An 18,410-nucleotide genomic window follows, 5' to 3' on the forward strand; every position below is an offset into this window, starting at 1 on the left:
TTTATGATTGTTATTCATTACGGTGGAAAATAAACTGGATGTTACGGGTGGTTAAAATATGTTAAATGCAATTACGCGTATATAAGATAAAGATTATATTGTAATCTTTGATAATAAATTTTATTATCTTCTACGTTCGTAGACACTTTCTAAAAATACGAAATACGAATTCCTAATATTAAATCTCTCATCGATAGGAAAATTCGAGAGAAAATGCGTATGTATGTAATATAAAATTTCGATCATTTCTATCAACAAAAAAATAAAATACACAAAACATTATTGTCTTTTTTTTAAATATCGCGCTGACACATGCGCAGATCTTTTTCCAATCAAAAAGCAATGATCTCGAAACGACATAAAAATCGAAAAAGAGCATCGATCGTGCCGACAATTACCCTCTCGAAGCAAACTACTTTTCACTAAACGCTGGAAAACAAGAAGAAGAATGAAACAGGTTAAACGGTTTTTTCTACCCGGTGTTTCGTGTCTGCCTTTTTAGCCGTGGAGGCGCATGTTTATCGGTCGCGTGACGAAAAAAGAAAGAAGAGAAACGAACAGTTTGCATGTATACGAGGCGCGATAAAACGAACGCAAAAATTACGCACTCGCATGTACATTCGCAGATAAGGTTTTTATCACAGGTGGTCTTTCCGTCGCGTCCACTGCTCGACTTTTCCATTTTCCTCGAAATTTCGTCTAAAAGGTGTCAATAGCTCGTAACTATGATTTCAGTGATCTTATCAGCCAACTGGTTTGCCAATTATTCGCAAGAGTGGTTTCAGTTTGATGTTTGCGACGATGAATTATTTGTGGAAACTTTGGAATCGAGAATTAGTCGAAAGAATGTAACACGAACTAAATATTACGAACGAACATAATATGTAACGAACTACATAGTAGTAATAGATAATAAATAACAATAGATAAAGCGATAAGTGAGAAAGAAATAGTGTACATTGCGAGGGCAATATTATATACAGTTACGAATAGTTTTAAGAATAAAAAAATAAAGAAATCAGGGATAAGAAAATCGTGTTGGAAGCTTGGTTTTGGGGAAAACTGGCAGGAGGTTATTCCAATAAATATAAGTTGCAAACGAAGAATCGAATTTTAGCGAGCGAGAGTAATCTCCGCTTAGGTTCTATTTTATTGGTAAAGATTTGACTCTACCTAAAAAGAGCAAAACGATCCATCAAAATTACATCAAAAGATCTTATTGGAATTCTAGAAAAAGACGTTAACGTTGACGAAACTAGGCATAAAATATCACAAAAATAGTTGACCAACGCGGTATAGTAATTTGCAGTTTCTCTGCCAAGTACGTACGTATTTATGCAATTATCCTCGAGCTTTTATCATTTCGTCCTGCCTTCTCCCTTACGACACACTAGTATACATGTACATATACCTGTATATCGATGCGCGATAACGATAATGTATCAACTATATCGTGGATTAGAGTAGCGGTATCATAAAACTGTGGCGCGGTTCGTTTCGACGTTAGACGAGACTGAAAATATCAATCGTGGGATTTCTTGATATCGTAATCACGCTTGGATTCGACACATGATGCAATTCATATTTTTTATTCGTTATACATATTCGTTCGTATTACTGAGAAAATATTATTTATGCAAACCACGAGTCGAAAACACGAGTTAATCGCTAATGACAAAACATTCTGTCAGTTTTACGACGATCTTTTCACGAGAACGATGCGAATCTATAGACAGAAGTTAGATAACTTAATTTCAGAAATACCGATTTATTGATCTTCTGGCTTATGAATATTCTTCGAAATCCTATCGAACTTCGATCAGTCAACGATATAATTTCAATCGTCACGTTTATTATGAGCTGATAAAATATTTATTAAGTCGATAATAGAGAATATTTACACCAGCAAATATCCATAATTTAGCAAATATAGTACAAAGTGTATAAAATATCTAGTAAAAGCAAGTAACAAATATAATGGTACTTTAACTCGAGGACCTAAAAGGTTGATAAAAAAGTTATAGATATAATAACGCAACGTTGTAAATTTATAAAGCTAAAAATGTTATAAAATATAAAATTCTCGCAATGCTATAAAATTTCTATGAAAAATTCGCTTTGTCGATTGTACGAAACGATCGATACTACAACGACTCTACAAAATATCCGACATTTATATTAAGAAATCAAATAAAGCAGTATTCACTGGCTCGAAAATATTCCACGAGCCACGGAACGTATTTAGAAATCCCACCGTCTCTTTGCACATCTCTCTATGTGGAAATTAATGGAATCCAGCTTGTCATTTATCACGGCAATTTCACGTCAAGGTGAAAAGCGAGAAAGTAAGGTTATCATTCATTCTCCAAGGTCGTTTTACTCCGTAAACGTTTCGGCTCTTTCTCGGAATAATTTTTATCTCAAAAACATTCTAATTTACCTTATACTCATTGCGATAAAAAGCTTATTTAGCATTAAGGAGATAAATTTTCGGTATGTTCAACCGTGCGAAAATTGAAGAATATTTTGTAACATTTTTAAAGGCAATGGAACGTGGAACAACCCCTTTGACTCGTTCGATGAGAGCTGGTCTAAGTACGGCAATCGTAGATTGCTTTATCTGTTTCCTCCGATAACGCTCGAACAATGGCTGATAAAAAAAGGAGTAACAGAGGAAAATACCGTGGTTATTAAGAGAGGAAGCGCCTCTATTGAATTAGATCGCCTGTGTATTTTAAAATCGTGGAGATAAAGGGAAGCGTCGTCGCGCTTTCGTATGAAAATAAATTGAATTAAAATAGAAGGAAAAATGGAGAAAAATCGAAGAACAAACCGATTTCATATTTTCAGATTTCCAATTTAAAGGTTGCTGAATATTTCACTTTCTAAATTGTTCGGATATTATCGATCCGATGAGTTTTTGACGACATATTTGCTTCCAACATTAACGAATCTTTAATACGTGGAAGCTAAAATATGAACGAAGACATTGTCGTATTATCGAATTCCTAAGCTTCGTCTTTTTCCAATTATCGTCTCACAATTTCAGAAAATATTTAACAGAAGTTCCAACTTCTTCAAATTCTTATCTATGGAGACTCGAAAGACTAAAACTTTTCGAATCGGAACACGTTGCCTGACAAATAGCACGTATACTTTTCACTCGTGATAAATCTATTTACCTCGATGATATTAATAAATGATTGTTATAAAAAATCCATGAATCTTCCACTGAAACGTTCAGTATGAAAATTAATATGTAAATATATACATCGATTAATCGAACAAATCATTCGATCACTGATGGTAGATCGAATGTGAACGACCGAGTGACTTTACTACTCACAGTGTCAAGTTTAAAAATGTCTTTTACAATATCTAATATCGAATAATGTCATAACCGCAATTATTTATAAAAAACGAAAGAGTGGCAAACGTCGAACCTAAGCAACAGTTATCTAAATAGACAGACACAGCTATCGTAACGTCCTTGCAAAAACGTTTACGGTTAACTATCGCCTATGTAATACGAGACGCCATTTTGCAAAAAAAAAAAAAAATCGAATATTTTTAGCTGGACGGAATATAGTAATACTCTTTTTACTGCAGAAAAAACGAAGAAGATATTAGTATAGTGGAAACGTACAATTCTATCTGAATTTTCAAGTGCTCGATCTTTGAAATTCTTCAATTTTTCATTTTTTCAAATGCTCTAACTTTCCATTTTCCAAGCCCGAAAATTACCACAGTTTCGAATCTTCGAATCTACGAACTTACAAATTCCCAACCTTTCCAAGCTTCGTAACATGAAAATTCCCACTTTTATAACTTTTCGGAGCTAAAACGCGGAGCTAAACCACGTGCTGTTACCGATTCCAAACACAAAATTACCATTTTCTTCGCTTCGAGAAACCAATTTTCATCCTATCTAATATTTACCATTTAAAGCACCAATTCGTATAAACTTCCCACTCGATATTTGTCGCTAAAAAGTTCGGCAAGAATGCGAAAACGAATAAACACGATCCACGAAACGAAAGGGAGCATTACCTTTTTCTGTTTCCAAAGGAGGAAACACGAAGATACCGGACTTTCGAGAAAAAGTCGATCCACGACATCTAGATCGTAGAAGGCAGCGAACATTAGAGGCCACGGTACGGTGAACTCCTCGTGAACAACCTTCATCCTTTCCAATTTGTTCCTACGGGTTGTACTGATGCGTGACAGCGATCAAGGAAGCGAGACTTGCGTAAAAAACGCGCGTACGGCCGACGGGAATGCTGAATGAACACGCTACCTCTCAACGAAACGAGCCGGGTCCGTTTTCCATTCCAGCCTCGGTTTCAGAAATTCAAGGAGACTCCGAGTTATGGTAGTATAGTAAATGGCTAGGTATTTCGTTAGCGATTAAACCGCGGATTTTTATCCATACGTAGGAAATTTTAAAGTGTAAAAGTGCACAAAATGTACGTAATGTGTAAAAATATGAATACAAAATATCCAGAGTACAGTACTTGGTATAATATTCAGTGGATGAAGCAAATTCCTACGTACATAGTATACAATTCAATTTGTTTAATTATTACAGGTTTATGAAAATATGAATTTGCATTAAAATTCGCAGTCTAGTAATGATGATTGAGCGGTGTTGTAATATTCTGAATATCTAAGATATTTTAGTATGTAGTAGATAATTTAAAGATTAAAGTAAGCACATGATAATATCGTTAATGAGATTTGAGTATTTTCTATAGCTAAGTGAATTATTATTGAAGAAATATGATTTCATATATGTATGGAAAATGATTTTGTGCGTGCGAAACTGAGAACAATGAGTTGAGAACAACTACTGGAATATATTACAATATTCCACCTGGTTAAAATATTTCGGCAATAACGATTCTGGATCAGTAAATTCTAAGTTATGCTGATATCGTAAATGGTTGAAATATCTTGATAATAATATGATTAAAATATATTATTACGTATATTACGTATATATTAAACGTTTTGAGTTGAATCAATTATTCGAGAATTGTGAATTCTATCCTATTTCATTAACGAGGAGCACGATTTTAGATAAGGGAATCCTAAATTAGCGATACATATCGTTAAGAGTAAAAATTGATGGTTACATCGTAAGCGGTTAGGAATATTTTTCGTTGTAGGTGAATTATTAAGGAAGCGTGAGTGATCATTTTCTTGATATAATTTTAATAAAATAGCACATGGAAAGTTAAGAAAACGAGTAAAGTAAAGTTGCTAATTTAATACTTGCGATTTATCTCTTAATAATTTTATCTAAATTCAACTAGTAAATTCCGAAATATTAGATGTCACAGCGAAAACCGATTAATAAAGTCACAGCTACTTCGTAAAGTATACTAAAGATCAAGGCTACGTGCAAAAACATTTCCTTCTTTTCTTTTCTTTTTTCCTTTTTTTTTTTTTTTTTTTGCCAATGGACACATGTAGATAACGACGTAACGGAATTAATGGCAAAACATGGATTATGCACGGCCTGAATAAATAAACGATAACAAGTGGAGGATGTGCAACTTTATCGCTGGAACGATACCAGGAAATGCATTTTTTAATGATTCACGCTTCCCCTTCGACTTCTTAAGAATTATATAATTTGTCAATAAAATAGCTTGATTTGTAAACGTACAGTTATAGAATACCAGTACGGATTTATACAAACGTTTATCAGTGAAATAAATCAATTTGTGAATGTTTATCTACAGAATTCGACTTTAGATTCATACAAAAAATTTGTATATTATAATTCCTAGAATTCTGTACACTATCATAGAATTAATCGTTATTAATTTATTTCCTGAGGTCGATCGACGTTATATTAATATTTTATTACGTACGATATTACATAAACGCGGAGACACATCATACTAAGAAAATTCTTATGATTCATGACATCATTTAAATCGTTAAAGCAAAGTCCGAAGATCCAATCTCCTGGAATATTATACGCTCCATAAAATTAAAGGATCGCTAAATAATCCAACAGATATCCATTTTTGAAACGTTGCAACTTCGTGAAAAAAAGAAATTAGCAATTTAGCGATCATTCGATTTTGCGGACGAGTGTATTAATTAATAAACATTATACGTGTCAATGATACGATCTTGTTTTCTTTGTTCTTATCATCTTACGAGAGTATGATATCGGAATTCGATAGTGCATTTATTGTTAGTGTTACAAAACAATTTAAAACATGATAAATCGTGACGAACGTGTGGCATCGTCACGAAATATAAACGTTAGAAAGAGAGTGATTTCGTGGTATCGCGAGTGTAGCTTCCTTCTCAGCTACGTGTTTCCGCTCGTGAACTCGGTACACGGTTGCTTCCGGTTTGTGCACCAAAAGCCAGCGAACCACGACACTTCTAGTGGTGGTTGCCACTAACACGACGTTATGCTTCGTTCTATCGCGAGGCCTAATTAGATTAGATACTTAATCAACGGTCATTGTATAGGGAAGACACTGTTCTCAGAGTCTGGTAAACGTATGAAATCGAAATCGCTTCGATTTACGAGAATAAAATCACAAATCTATGAAAAAAAATAGCTAATAAAAATCATTTGGCGAAACGCTTTGACAAGGTATTAAATAATCATTGTCTATATTCATTTTATACAGAGTGCTCGATACAGAGTTTCTTATAGGCAAATATTTCCAAGTTTCGAAATAACTCGATTTCATAAATAAATAGAGGAAAAAAGAAAAGGAGATTTTGTGCCATTTAATGTTATTTTATATTTTGCTTTACGATTCGATATTTAATCCTTACAACACTATTTACTATTTTAGTCGCATAGCATTCAACACGGATACTGAATATTTCATTTAATCTTGTCAGAGAGTTTTACTAAACGATTTTTTTTAACAATCAATGTTTTCATAGATCTGTAGTTTTATTAACATAATAATAACACAGATAGTAAATATTTATGAAAATGGAAACAAAAACATTTTACTTTGTTACATACCGCATATCATTGACCGTTAACGAATCTAAACTATTATGTTCTACAGAATATATCCTTTGCAATATTTATAGAGTTGCACCGTTAATCGTCACAATGAGCATTCTATCAGAATGTGAGAAATACCTACTTCTACGCATTTCCTTCTTTAAAGCTTATCGTCCAACGATCGTTTTTTAAAAGCTACGTAAAGAAAAATTGGAACACGTTGATTTCATGAATAGATGTAAGCATTTTTAACTGGAATTATTATTTGCCTTTCTGATATATTTTTGCCCAAACCGCCGTGATTATCCCCACTATAGTTTTAATAAGAAATATCAATTTACAGATAGACGGTACATATTTCACACGAGTTGTGAAAACAAAATATTCCTATTACCATTCCAAAACATACATTTCCACAATATACCTATTAATCACAAGCAATTTCAGTAATTATTTTTAATTCCTCTTACACTACGTATATATTTACATCATAGCAAACGTGTATTTCATAGAGGTCAAAAAATTAATTAACCAGTCGATCGTCAATTGTACCAATAAGCTTCGATATTTAGTGAAACTATCTCTGTCGCTATTTATATGATTAAGGCAATCATCCATACCGCATACTAATTTTTTAATAAGCGTATGTCTGCGACAATCGCCTCGTAGCTCTTATGTACATTACCATAATCATTAATAACAGTCGTTAACGCTAATAAAATTTAAACAATTTCTGTATAACTCACGCCATTCCAAACAAACCATAAACTCGTAAAAATGTTCCATATAAAATGTTCAATTATCATTATTAATTTTTTCAGTCAGTACGTATATTTTATAAACTACTTAGAATAAGAAATTTTCCTGGCAGTAAATTTGAGAATCTTGCGAATAAAGAAGATGGTCAGACCAGCCAGCATTTCGCGATTCCTCGAACGAGGTCTCAACTTTGCTTTTTAAAAATTTCTTTCAGGCTAGTCGAGACCTAGTTCAGTCCCAATGGTGCTTTAAATATTATATCAGGGTGGAAGTGAACATCAGAAGTGTACGACGTTGAACTGGAGCACGACTTTCGAGGCGATTTTGTTGCCGCCATTGCTTCGGACCGTACGATCCGAGTCCTTGGCGACTCGTACCCTAGTTTTACCGCAATTTAGTACATGTGATACGTCCCACATCGTTTTAAATCGTCACGGACCAGCCGCTTGCACAACGATCGCGTTAAAAATAGCGATGTCAGAAAACGACACTGTAATTGGGAGAAATCAAAGAAACAATCTTTGATCCCGTGCAGACATAACAAATCGTCGGCACGTTAGGAGGAAGATCCCGACCAACGAGGCTGATTTATTCCAGAAAAAATTCTTCGAATCCTCACGCTTGTCACGAGTTCCAAGGAGAATTCCACTAGTCATATAGTTAACTATTATTTTTTTCTAAAAGGACCATTTGTGCTAGATACAAAGTCTGACGATGTGGCGATAAATTAGTCACGGTTCTCAACTTGGAATAATGATTTTCCTTTCACGCCTTTCGTGGAATGCTATGCGGCTCTTTGGATATATTATATTAAAAAAGAATACGTGCCACTATTATGTCTTAAAGACGATGATGTAGAAAAGAAAGTAACAGATGCTCGCTTCGGTCGTCGTTCAAAACATTAGAATTTATAAGTAACTTTTTGCAATATTCAAGCGAAATGAATTCCACAAACAGAATGATTCTACGGAATTCAAATAGGAGGAAGATAGTACTATTAGATCGCGTTTGAAATTCAAATGCATTAGTCGGTGAAAAAAAACATAATTATAATATGCACTACTAACTTATATTCCTCGTGCATTTAACGTCTTAACCGCATGCATTTTTATATAATATTAAGAATAAGATATAATAACAACGAACAATAACATTTAATAATATCAATTATCAACGATATTTAAAGATACATTCATGAGATCAACTTCTCCTAGCGTTCTTCCCACATGCAGTGCCAGAATCTCACCTTCAATGTCGCAGTGTATAAAAAGGACAAACGCAGACATAAAAAGTGATTGCAAGAAATAAACGCGCATATGGTCAAGGCGAAAAGCTTCGTATCGGCTCGGTTGCCAACCAAACCTTCTTCCTAACAAATCTCTGTCCGTAATAGAAATTGAAAGGCAATCTGTGCCTCCGCGATGGCTCGTCATATTTGGGGGAGGGGGTCAATCCCCTTTTACTCAATTACGTCATCTCTCAGACGGTACTGTAGAGGCGTATACTACTACGCTTTCCAGCGAACCGAGTCGTTAAACTTAACGGTGACCACCGCGGGGAAAACCTGCGTCTGTTGTTCCGCGCAACAAAGGAAAAGACGAGACGAAAAAACCGAGAATGGTCTGTTGGCGAAATTTAATTCATAGATAAATTCCAATGTAACTCGTACTTTATATATCGAACTTCAAAATCTCAAAATACAATAAATTCAGGAAAATTTTAGCTGCAATAGCCGGACATGGCTTTGCATCGAGTAAGTCCAATAAATGTTCTTGATCCAAATTGATCGTTACGATAAGTCCAGGCATTAATCTTCGGACAAGTTTTTATACAAGTAACAGGGAAACGATTCCTGACCTATATTAAATCAATTTACGATCGCTTGCTATGCCTTGCATTAACACGTAGAAAACAAAATTTAGACAAAATAAAGTACTTCGAATGACGGGTATTTAAATACATAAGATAAGGTCTTTGTATCAAATTCTTTCGATTTGGTTTTGCTTTCAAGTTTTTATCTCCAGTAATAATTACAAACAGAGTGGCTTTCCTACGTTTGTAATACTTCAAGCTACAAAAAGACCCAAAAACCATATATTATCGTATTTATATATAAATTCTGTAAACCGTATATCATAGAGAAAAAGAAAAGAATTAAATTAGAACTTTTCATAATAAAATTCGCTAAATATACGCCTGCTACTGTATATCTTCTTCGGTAGTAGTAATTAAACATTTTTTACTGCTTTTAATAGCTACTATATGCCTCTAAACTTCCGTTAGAACGATTCAAAACCCGTTCTTCCAACCAACTATGTACATATTATTTTATAAGAATCTATGTAAAAACAGACACTCGTTAACCCAGCGATCCAGAATTCGCAGACACGATCGGTTATTTTTACAGACATTTTTTACGACACCTTGTTCCATCGTTTCACCTAACGTTATCGCGATTTTTCTTTATTGCGTAACGAAAGACAAGAGGCAAATCTTTGTCTTTTCCGTCAGAGAGAACACGTAGATGGTGCACGGTTACGTGCAGTGCACCACACTGACAGTATCTTCGTAATCGCTCTTAATTAAACTAAACTAAGGTCTTAGTATTAAAAAAATCTTTTGCTCGTTAAAAATGGAAAGAAACATAATTCGAGGTAACAATGTGACACACTTTGGCTGTTCGATATAACGTAATATACGAATACGTAAATTCTCGTTTACCTTTCAATAAAAAAAAAAAAAAAAATATAACGAATTTGTTTTTCTTTGAGCCTGTATAATATGAAAAATATTAACTCTGTTGCAAATATTCCTTATAGTAACTCGTGCAAGTATTTGAACACTTACTATAAAAATAGTCACGTATGTCACGTATATACTCGACTGTCTGGTGTAAGCGTGTTACATAAAACATTTTGAAATTTCATTAGCGCTGCATGAGATACGACTATCGCGATTATATTCGTAAAATTTCAATTCGATCTAAAATCGTATCGTACGCAGAAGTTGGAAAACGTTTACTGCAAATGTACATATTTGATGAAAAATTAGTATACAGCACGAATAGCTGATTTTAAACGTATGATAAGTGTTAAACATCGTCCCACTGAGAATAGAGACTTACTGATACAATGTACAATCGACTGTTTCAATATTTCGATGATCTCTGAAAGATGTACGCTTGCATTAGCATTGACCACAAAAAGTATTTACACTTTGCCTTCTTCCGAATGAAATATATTTTGATCGCGTTCTACATACATTCCATTTTCATAGAATTAAATTTTTATACTCATACTCTTAAATAATACGAAATTTAATATACTTGAAGCCAATTGATCAATATATGATACACGCAATAACGAATAGCAATAATATTCAAATACTTCTCGTAACTACCGTATAGGATTATGATAAACTATAGCTTGGTTCTTGATGGGTTAATAAATTAAAAATCATTTACTACGATAGCAAATTCACGCATAACCATGTCGTTAATAAAGATTCCATGCTCGAAGGAGCATGATCGTTAAGGAAGGTTGGTAGTAAGGAGGCACCAGGTCAAGTGGAAAGGAAATTATGCGATGAATATTCGATAAGAAGGTAAATTTCATCGGATCCTGTCAAAGAGTAATTAGCAAACGATAATATAATTGGTCGGTGAGGGAAGAAGAGGCGTCGAGAAGGCGGTCAGTGACTAATATAGCTGTAAACACGATGCAAATGACGTAACTATGCGAATCAGGATGGATTGTATTGGACAAATAAACGTTCGTGTAAATATTAACTCGACGATTACCGCACGTTCCCTGATTTAATTCTCTCGATTTTGAAATATTTTCTGAATGGATTTGGAAATTAGAAACGGTGACAATTATGAATGAGGCTTTAAATTTATGACGTAAATAAATTTCTGTCTACCGTTTTCTGTTGCAAATTGTTGTTGTCCATATAATATCCAATTCTTTATTTTCGATCAACATTTTACTGTTATAGCGCTTGTTCGTGATAAATATGAATCGATAGTGTGGTAAACTTGTAGCATAAATTTCAGCTTCTTTCGAACATTCTCCTGTCGCGAACTCCTTTTTTAAGTAGATCAACGTTCAATGTTCAATGTTCCATCTACCTGGAACTGAAACTCCTTCGCTGAAATCTATACGTAAGTCATAATTTTATCAAAAACATCGATAGTTTATATAATTATAAATTTTTAAAATAACGATAAAAATGTTTAACGACGTAATCGAAATGTAATTCTTTCGCTTCCCCCGGCACTGAAAAATGTAAATGTGGGAGCGTAAGGTGCGACAAGCTGTTTATACAGGTGAATAAACTGACACTAATATGTGCAGCCTTTTACACTCCAACATTAAACATTTCTCGTTGAACGATATTATAAAATGAATACTCGATGTAGATTTAAAAATATTTTTATCATCATGTGTACGAAGAGTAACCGAACCGTAACGAAACAGCTCTTCTTTTCTTCCGTGGAAACTTGAGTTTCGTAAAATAATTACGACGAGATATTCCATTACAATTACGTAAGTTCCACTCTTGAAGGTAAAAATAGCCGGTATAAATTAATTAAGAAGCTAAACAGTTGCCGAGTTGAAACATAATATTAAAACGCTTATTGGATGGGTCTTAAACGATTTACAGGGCTTTAAATGTCAGGTTTAATTAAGAAGCGTCTAATATCGGAAAATAATTGAAAAGTTTGAAAGGCCGCAAATTCAAAAAGTTGAATATTTGAATAATTCGAAAATCATAGAATTAAAACTTTCGCGATTTCACAAAATTTGATCGAAGGCATCAAAATTTTCAAGTCCTAACATTTCGGAATTTGAATATTCATAAATTTCAATATTCCGACATTCTTATATTTCAAAACTTTTTAATTCTAAAATCCTACAGTTTTTAAATTGCGAAATTAGGGAGTTTGAAAATTTAAATACTGAAGAATTCCAAGTTTTGAGAATTAAATTAAAGAATTCAGAAATTCGCAATCTTTACCTAATACAAAATAACTGGACGTTCAAGTAACCATCGCAAAGAGTCAATATCATCCACTTTAATTTCCTCAATTGAAATTAACCAACATACTTTGCCACGGATAACCTAACCCAACGACTTCCTCTTCTAAAACGTCCATTACGCCCAACGAATCAATACCAAAGATACTTGCGACCGCCTCCAGAAAACGTAAGAAGTGAAATACCTCGATTCAATCTCTATTGTTCATCTACAGGAACCGCGGCAAACTAATTACACGTTAACAAGCTTTGGCAATGCAATCTGTCAGCAGAAGCAGGAAGCAGAAATACGAAACACTCGTCTTACCTATTTTTCTTCGACACTCGTTTCCTCTCGTTCGTTTACCTATCGAAAACTTTCTCGTATCGCGAGGATTCAACGCGTGAGAGAAATGGACTATATCCATCCTCGTGCGAGTACAGGTAACGTTCCTGGCACACATACTTTGCAAACACGGTTTTCGTACGAGAAGTATAAGAATTTTTGGTAGAACAATGTCGGAAAATTAAAGGGAAACTGCGATGTACAATAAAGCGAACTTAGTAGGAGAACGATCTTCCAAACCTAATTGTGATATACGATTTATTGACGAAAAAATATCGGTCACCAGGGCTGCCCTGTTATCAAATGAAAGAAAATCAGGACATTTTTGTATATGGCAGTGAAGACGAAAATTGGCTAACTTTAAAGTTTATACGAATTTTCTTTCATCTTCGATACAGTACAACCCCCTGCGTTCGAACCACTATTAAATAAATATATTAAAAGTTAGATACGTCATTGTATCTATTATTTTGTTGGTATTCGTCAAATAATATTTTATTGTCGTATAATCTACTCTACGTATAATACGGTACAGATTTTCGCTCTATAAGGTTGTTAGATACCTGTGTATAAATTGTATACCCGTTATGCACGCAAATTATGAATAACAATCAGAAGCAATAGAGAGAAAATGAGGCAAAATAAACGACGATGTACTTACCGGTTCGGAGAGATAGGACTCCCACAGTTCCCTGAGATCGCTGCTTCCCACGTCGTAGAATTCCATGATCCTAAGCTTGCTCGATCGTTCCTAGTGTCGTGCCGTTGCCAGTCAATGAATTGCCGTATAGTCTGCCCATGGAGGATAAAGAATATCAGAAGAATACGGACACGATCTCTCCTCGAGGATTCATTGTCTTCCAAGGATACCGGCAGACCGACACTTTCTGAAGGCAAAACGTTCGAGAAGGTTGAACGATCGGTGTACAGTAGCATTCAAAAATATTTACATGCTTTATCTTACTTTTGATCTGATATCATTTAATTAGATAGTTTAATTGAACTACTATCTTTAATTGGAGAAAATGAATTTCTTATACAGAACGTTTCAGCGATCGTGACACGATTATCGAGGAAACGATTCCACGCGAAAAAATAAGTAAAAAATGTAGAATAATAATTGTTTATTTTATTGAATAGAACTTTCTATTTGTATTAGGCATTCTTTTTTAATAAGAAGTTTCTCGGAAACGATTATTCTATATTTATTTTTTTACGTATACCTTTCTCATATAAAGTCACAGCCTTGCCAATAGTTTACACGATTACCAAGGCGCTCTATATAAATTGATTATCCTGCGCAGAATTCAGATAGTCGAAGTCCTGCTGTAGAATATTGCGACGCGAAGAAGTAGGAAAGTGAACATTTCGGAATTCTCACTTCTTGTACGGTCTGTTCTATCACATGAGAAACTCTTTATCTTTGGATTGTTTGACTTTTGATTTCTAAACTGTGACTCAGATTCTTTTAGACTGATGGAAAGATTATGATAGACGGTTACCTCAAGTTGATGAGATAAATATATAGAAATAAATATTTTATAACTTTAAAATACTATTACGATATAGTAAACCACTAAATCTTTCCGAAACTAATTCGATAATACGTCTTAAATCATTTTTCTAATATTGCTGGAACCGATAGGAATACAGAATTCTATTGAAAATGGGACTGCATTTCTCGTTTGAAAAATTATTTCACAGTTTTGCGTTATTAGATTTCCCATAAATACAAGCATTCGCGGTCTATTTATAAGCGTGTTTCTGTGATTGGCGTTATCTTGTCTTCCGCATAGTCAATATAGAATGATCGAACTATATTCGATCCCAATTAAATATGGCAAGTACCATTAGTAATTTCGAACGGTCGTTAATTTTATTCCTACGTTTTCCTCTTTTTTCCTTTACCTCTATATAGGCCAATGACAACGCGAAGAATTTCTACGCTAGCAAACAGTTTCAAAATAATGATAGTAGCTGGGAAAAATATTTGAACACTTAGCATAGAAAACTTACACTCGAAATTTTACATTTCATTGAATTTCGTTTCGTAATGAAGCGTGAAAATGTTTCGTATAATACATAATATATTCGTAAAATGTTTCTACAAATGTTCGAATATTTTCGTCAGCAGCTGCATATATCATAAATTCGAGTAGAAATAATTATATTTTTATAGCGACGTCGAAGAAAAATCAGAGAAATTGAACGAACTATTGTTTTCACTCGTGTCTCTATGACATGGAGAAGTGCAAATCGGTTGAATGTGAATCGTAACGTTTGCGAACACGATTTGGTATTTAATATATTCTATTATTCTATCAGTGCAACACGATGCAACGACTGTACCAGAGCTTGTATACTGTAACGAGATCAATGGACCTGTCTGTATGAGTTAAGTACATATGTATATATGTATAGTGTTCTCGCGGAGAGAAGGAGAATCGAACGCGTTGCGAAATGAACTGCGATGCGTTCGCTTGGAAAACAATGGAGAATTTCTTTAAAGACAAAAGAGTATCTTTGCTTTACTTTTAAAAGAGACTCGTGGAAGCTTCATTTATATATTTATTTCGAAATTTTGATTTCGATCTTGATTTCGATTTTTTAAACCTTCTTTTACCTTTCTTTTAGTCCTTCTAGCCTTCGTGATACTAATTGTCGGTTATCACATTACAAATTCGTAATTGCAGTCGTTAACAGGGTTAAGTATCGAGTTAAGTATATCGTTCTACCGAATAAAGGAGGCATGAGAACGAAAGGAATTACGGCCATGGTTGTAAAAGAAAGAAGGAAGGAAATTTCCATAGAGTTCCCACTGTAGTTTCTTTGACTCATATTCTACACAGAGTACTGTTACTCAAAATCCTGTTGAGCGATAATTTTCAATTTTAGTCAACGCTAATCAGTTTTCTTTCGTATAAGAGTTTCATAGTATAGCGATGCAAATACGATAAAAATGTATCATCCTGCATATTCTCAATTAACTATTTCATTGAAATTTTATTAATGTCATCTATGTAATATATATTCATTCATATACATTCATTATGAAGATGAAAATGTAAAAAATAAATTATCTGTAATTTAACAAAACTAACAACACAACAGAGGAAAGAAGAAGCCATGAAAACAATCGCGCTCAAAATTACACTATCGACAACAATCCAGATTTCACGAAGAAGAAGAGTTTCCAGGAAATGAAACAAAATTTCCGAACGGTAAACTCCCAACGAGTGCTCGTTGTGGCATAGCGCGCTATGTTTACACAATTCCGACAATTATCAGCAGCTGCGGGTACATTAGCGAGGTCTGTTGTTCTTCCTGAGCACACGTTACTAAATGTGCGTTAAAAAAACGATCGTATAACAAACTTTTAAACGGTATGTATGTTGGACTCTTCTTCGATCGTTCAACCGATCCGCCTTACTTTATCTCTGTCCCGCCAATAAATTTGAAACCAATCATCAGCCTCGTATTAATCGTGTCCGACCTTTTACTCAACTGGGAAGAGTTCCACATGATCACCGATATCAAACAGAACCGGTATATTTCAAGGAAACACAGTTGAACATAAAAACAGGTTCGCGAAACTTTAACGTGAAAATGTATCGAGCGATGGCTCGTAACTAGAACAGTCCAAATTTCGGTCTTTTCATATAGTGGGATCCACCCTAGTAATCGCAACATAGTGGAATCGTTAATATGCAATAAAAATACAAAAAAATATCTGTTTATATAAAAAAAAGTTACAGTAAATAAGAATTCATATGTTATAGTTAATTTACGTTACGAATATTATTGGCTATGAAAACATTTTTTGGTTATCACTAAATACCGTCGATAACGAACATTTTTTTTTGTTACTTCCGACCATCGTAGCTTTTCATTCGCATTATCGATAATTAGTATCTCTCTAAAAGGAAAGGAACCAAAGAGTTGAACTTTAGCAATTACCGCAATATAATGGTTATTTCATTTAAAATATTTAACATGTATTATTTTACTCCTGTAAAAAAGGCAAACATGGACATAAGTGGTTTTTGCTATGTACCTTTTAATTATTTTAACGAAAATAATTTATTGAACAGGTACTTACGTGTTATGTACATATGTACGTATCTTTGATCGATAGCAGGATCGAGATAACGAGCGGTAACATTTTTTCCGGAACACGAGCGTAGAGTATGATAGATACACCTTTGATTATCGTTTGAACGAAATACTATGTCGTTAAATTTTTTACTCGCGTTTTTATAACTACGAGGCAAACATAAAATCCTCATTTCTTTAGAGATTGAAACGATTCGAAACATTTAGTAAAGATTATACATTTTTGAATGTTATTGATTTTCTTCTAACAGAAAGTTCATACAATTTTTCTACTCCAACTTACACGATGGTTAATTGAAATGATAACAAAGTTTCGAGAATTAAACTTAGCCGCTCGAAGTTGTACATTTGCTAATTTTCATAATTTTCTAAGTAATCTTTATGTTTACTAATAACTAGTAATTTTTTCTGTCGAAAGCTGATAATTCTACAAACGTTCAGAACACTACCCATTACTATTTTTATTGAAAAACTCTTAGATACTTATTTAGTCTTTTACAAATAACTGAAAAACGAAAGCAATAAATAGTATTCAATTTGTAATAAATATCAACAGGTGTTCTAATACTATTGATACGTTAATGTATGTAAGTAGACGATTAAAAAATTACATAGTATGTATACATATGCAGAAAATTAACAAATGAAAGCATATATGTATCTAGAGGGTTAAAAAGTATATGTATATAATACATACGTAACTATCAATTCATATGATGTTATAGGAGGTTTATTAACGTTTAATAGCTATCCGTCTGCTACTCTCGTCTGATGAAAAGGTCATGCTCGAAGTAGAATTTGTATCATGATGAAATTGTCACGTTTCGTTTTACGATATTGCAAAACAGATTGGCATATACGTGAGAGATTCGACTGCCTCTTTGTATACAAATATTTGAGCAACATACGAGATAACGTTTTGAAAAAAGCATCGGCAACTGTTTTATCAACGTTAACGCAATGCCGGTTGTGTGAACCGCCCTTCAACGCGATACAATGCTTTTAAACCGAATCAAACGCTCCCCTCCTACCCGCATTCAGCTTCCACATAACGCACCCGGTATTATCATTAACGTTTAGTTTCACATTCCCATTAAACACCACCATGTCGTACTCTCTATCCTCTCGTGAACTCTATTTCCATTATAACCGTCCTTAACATGAGAAAATATTTCAA

At 33.9% G+C, this 18,410-nt stretch overlaps 1 protein-coding gene across 2 annotated transcripts in view; it reads right to left on the reverse strand.

Moving 5' to 3' along the window:
* Positions 1-18,410, reverse strand: part of LOC126874122 (cyclic AMP-responsive element-binding protein 3-like protein 2) — a 42,017-nt gene that overhangs the window by 22,278 nt on the left and 1,329 nt on the right. The window contains exons 1-2 of one of the 2 annotated variants that reach the window (XM_050635802.1): positions 17,220-17,381; positions 13,782-14,007 (exon numbers count right to left, since the gene is read on the reverse strand). In XM_050635802.1, the coding sequence (XP_050491759.1) occupies positions 13,782-13,847 (66 nt within the window). In that variant the 5' untranslated portion in view covers positions 13,848-14,007; positions 17,220-17,381. Of the gene's footprint in view, positions 1-13,781; positions 14,008-17,219; positions 17,382-18,410 lie in introns of those variants that run through there. The other variant, XM_050635801.1, reaches the window with a different exon arrangement.

The sequence above is a fragment of the Bombus huntii genome, chromosome 15 (assembly GCF_024542735.1).
Source record: "Bombus huntii isolate Logan2020A chromosome 15, iyBomHunt1.1, whole genome shotgun sequence".
NCBI classification, from domain to species: Eukaryota; Metazoa; Arthropoda; class Insecta; order Hymenoptera; family Apidae; genus Bombus; species Bombus huntii.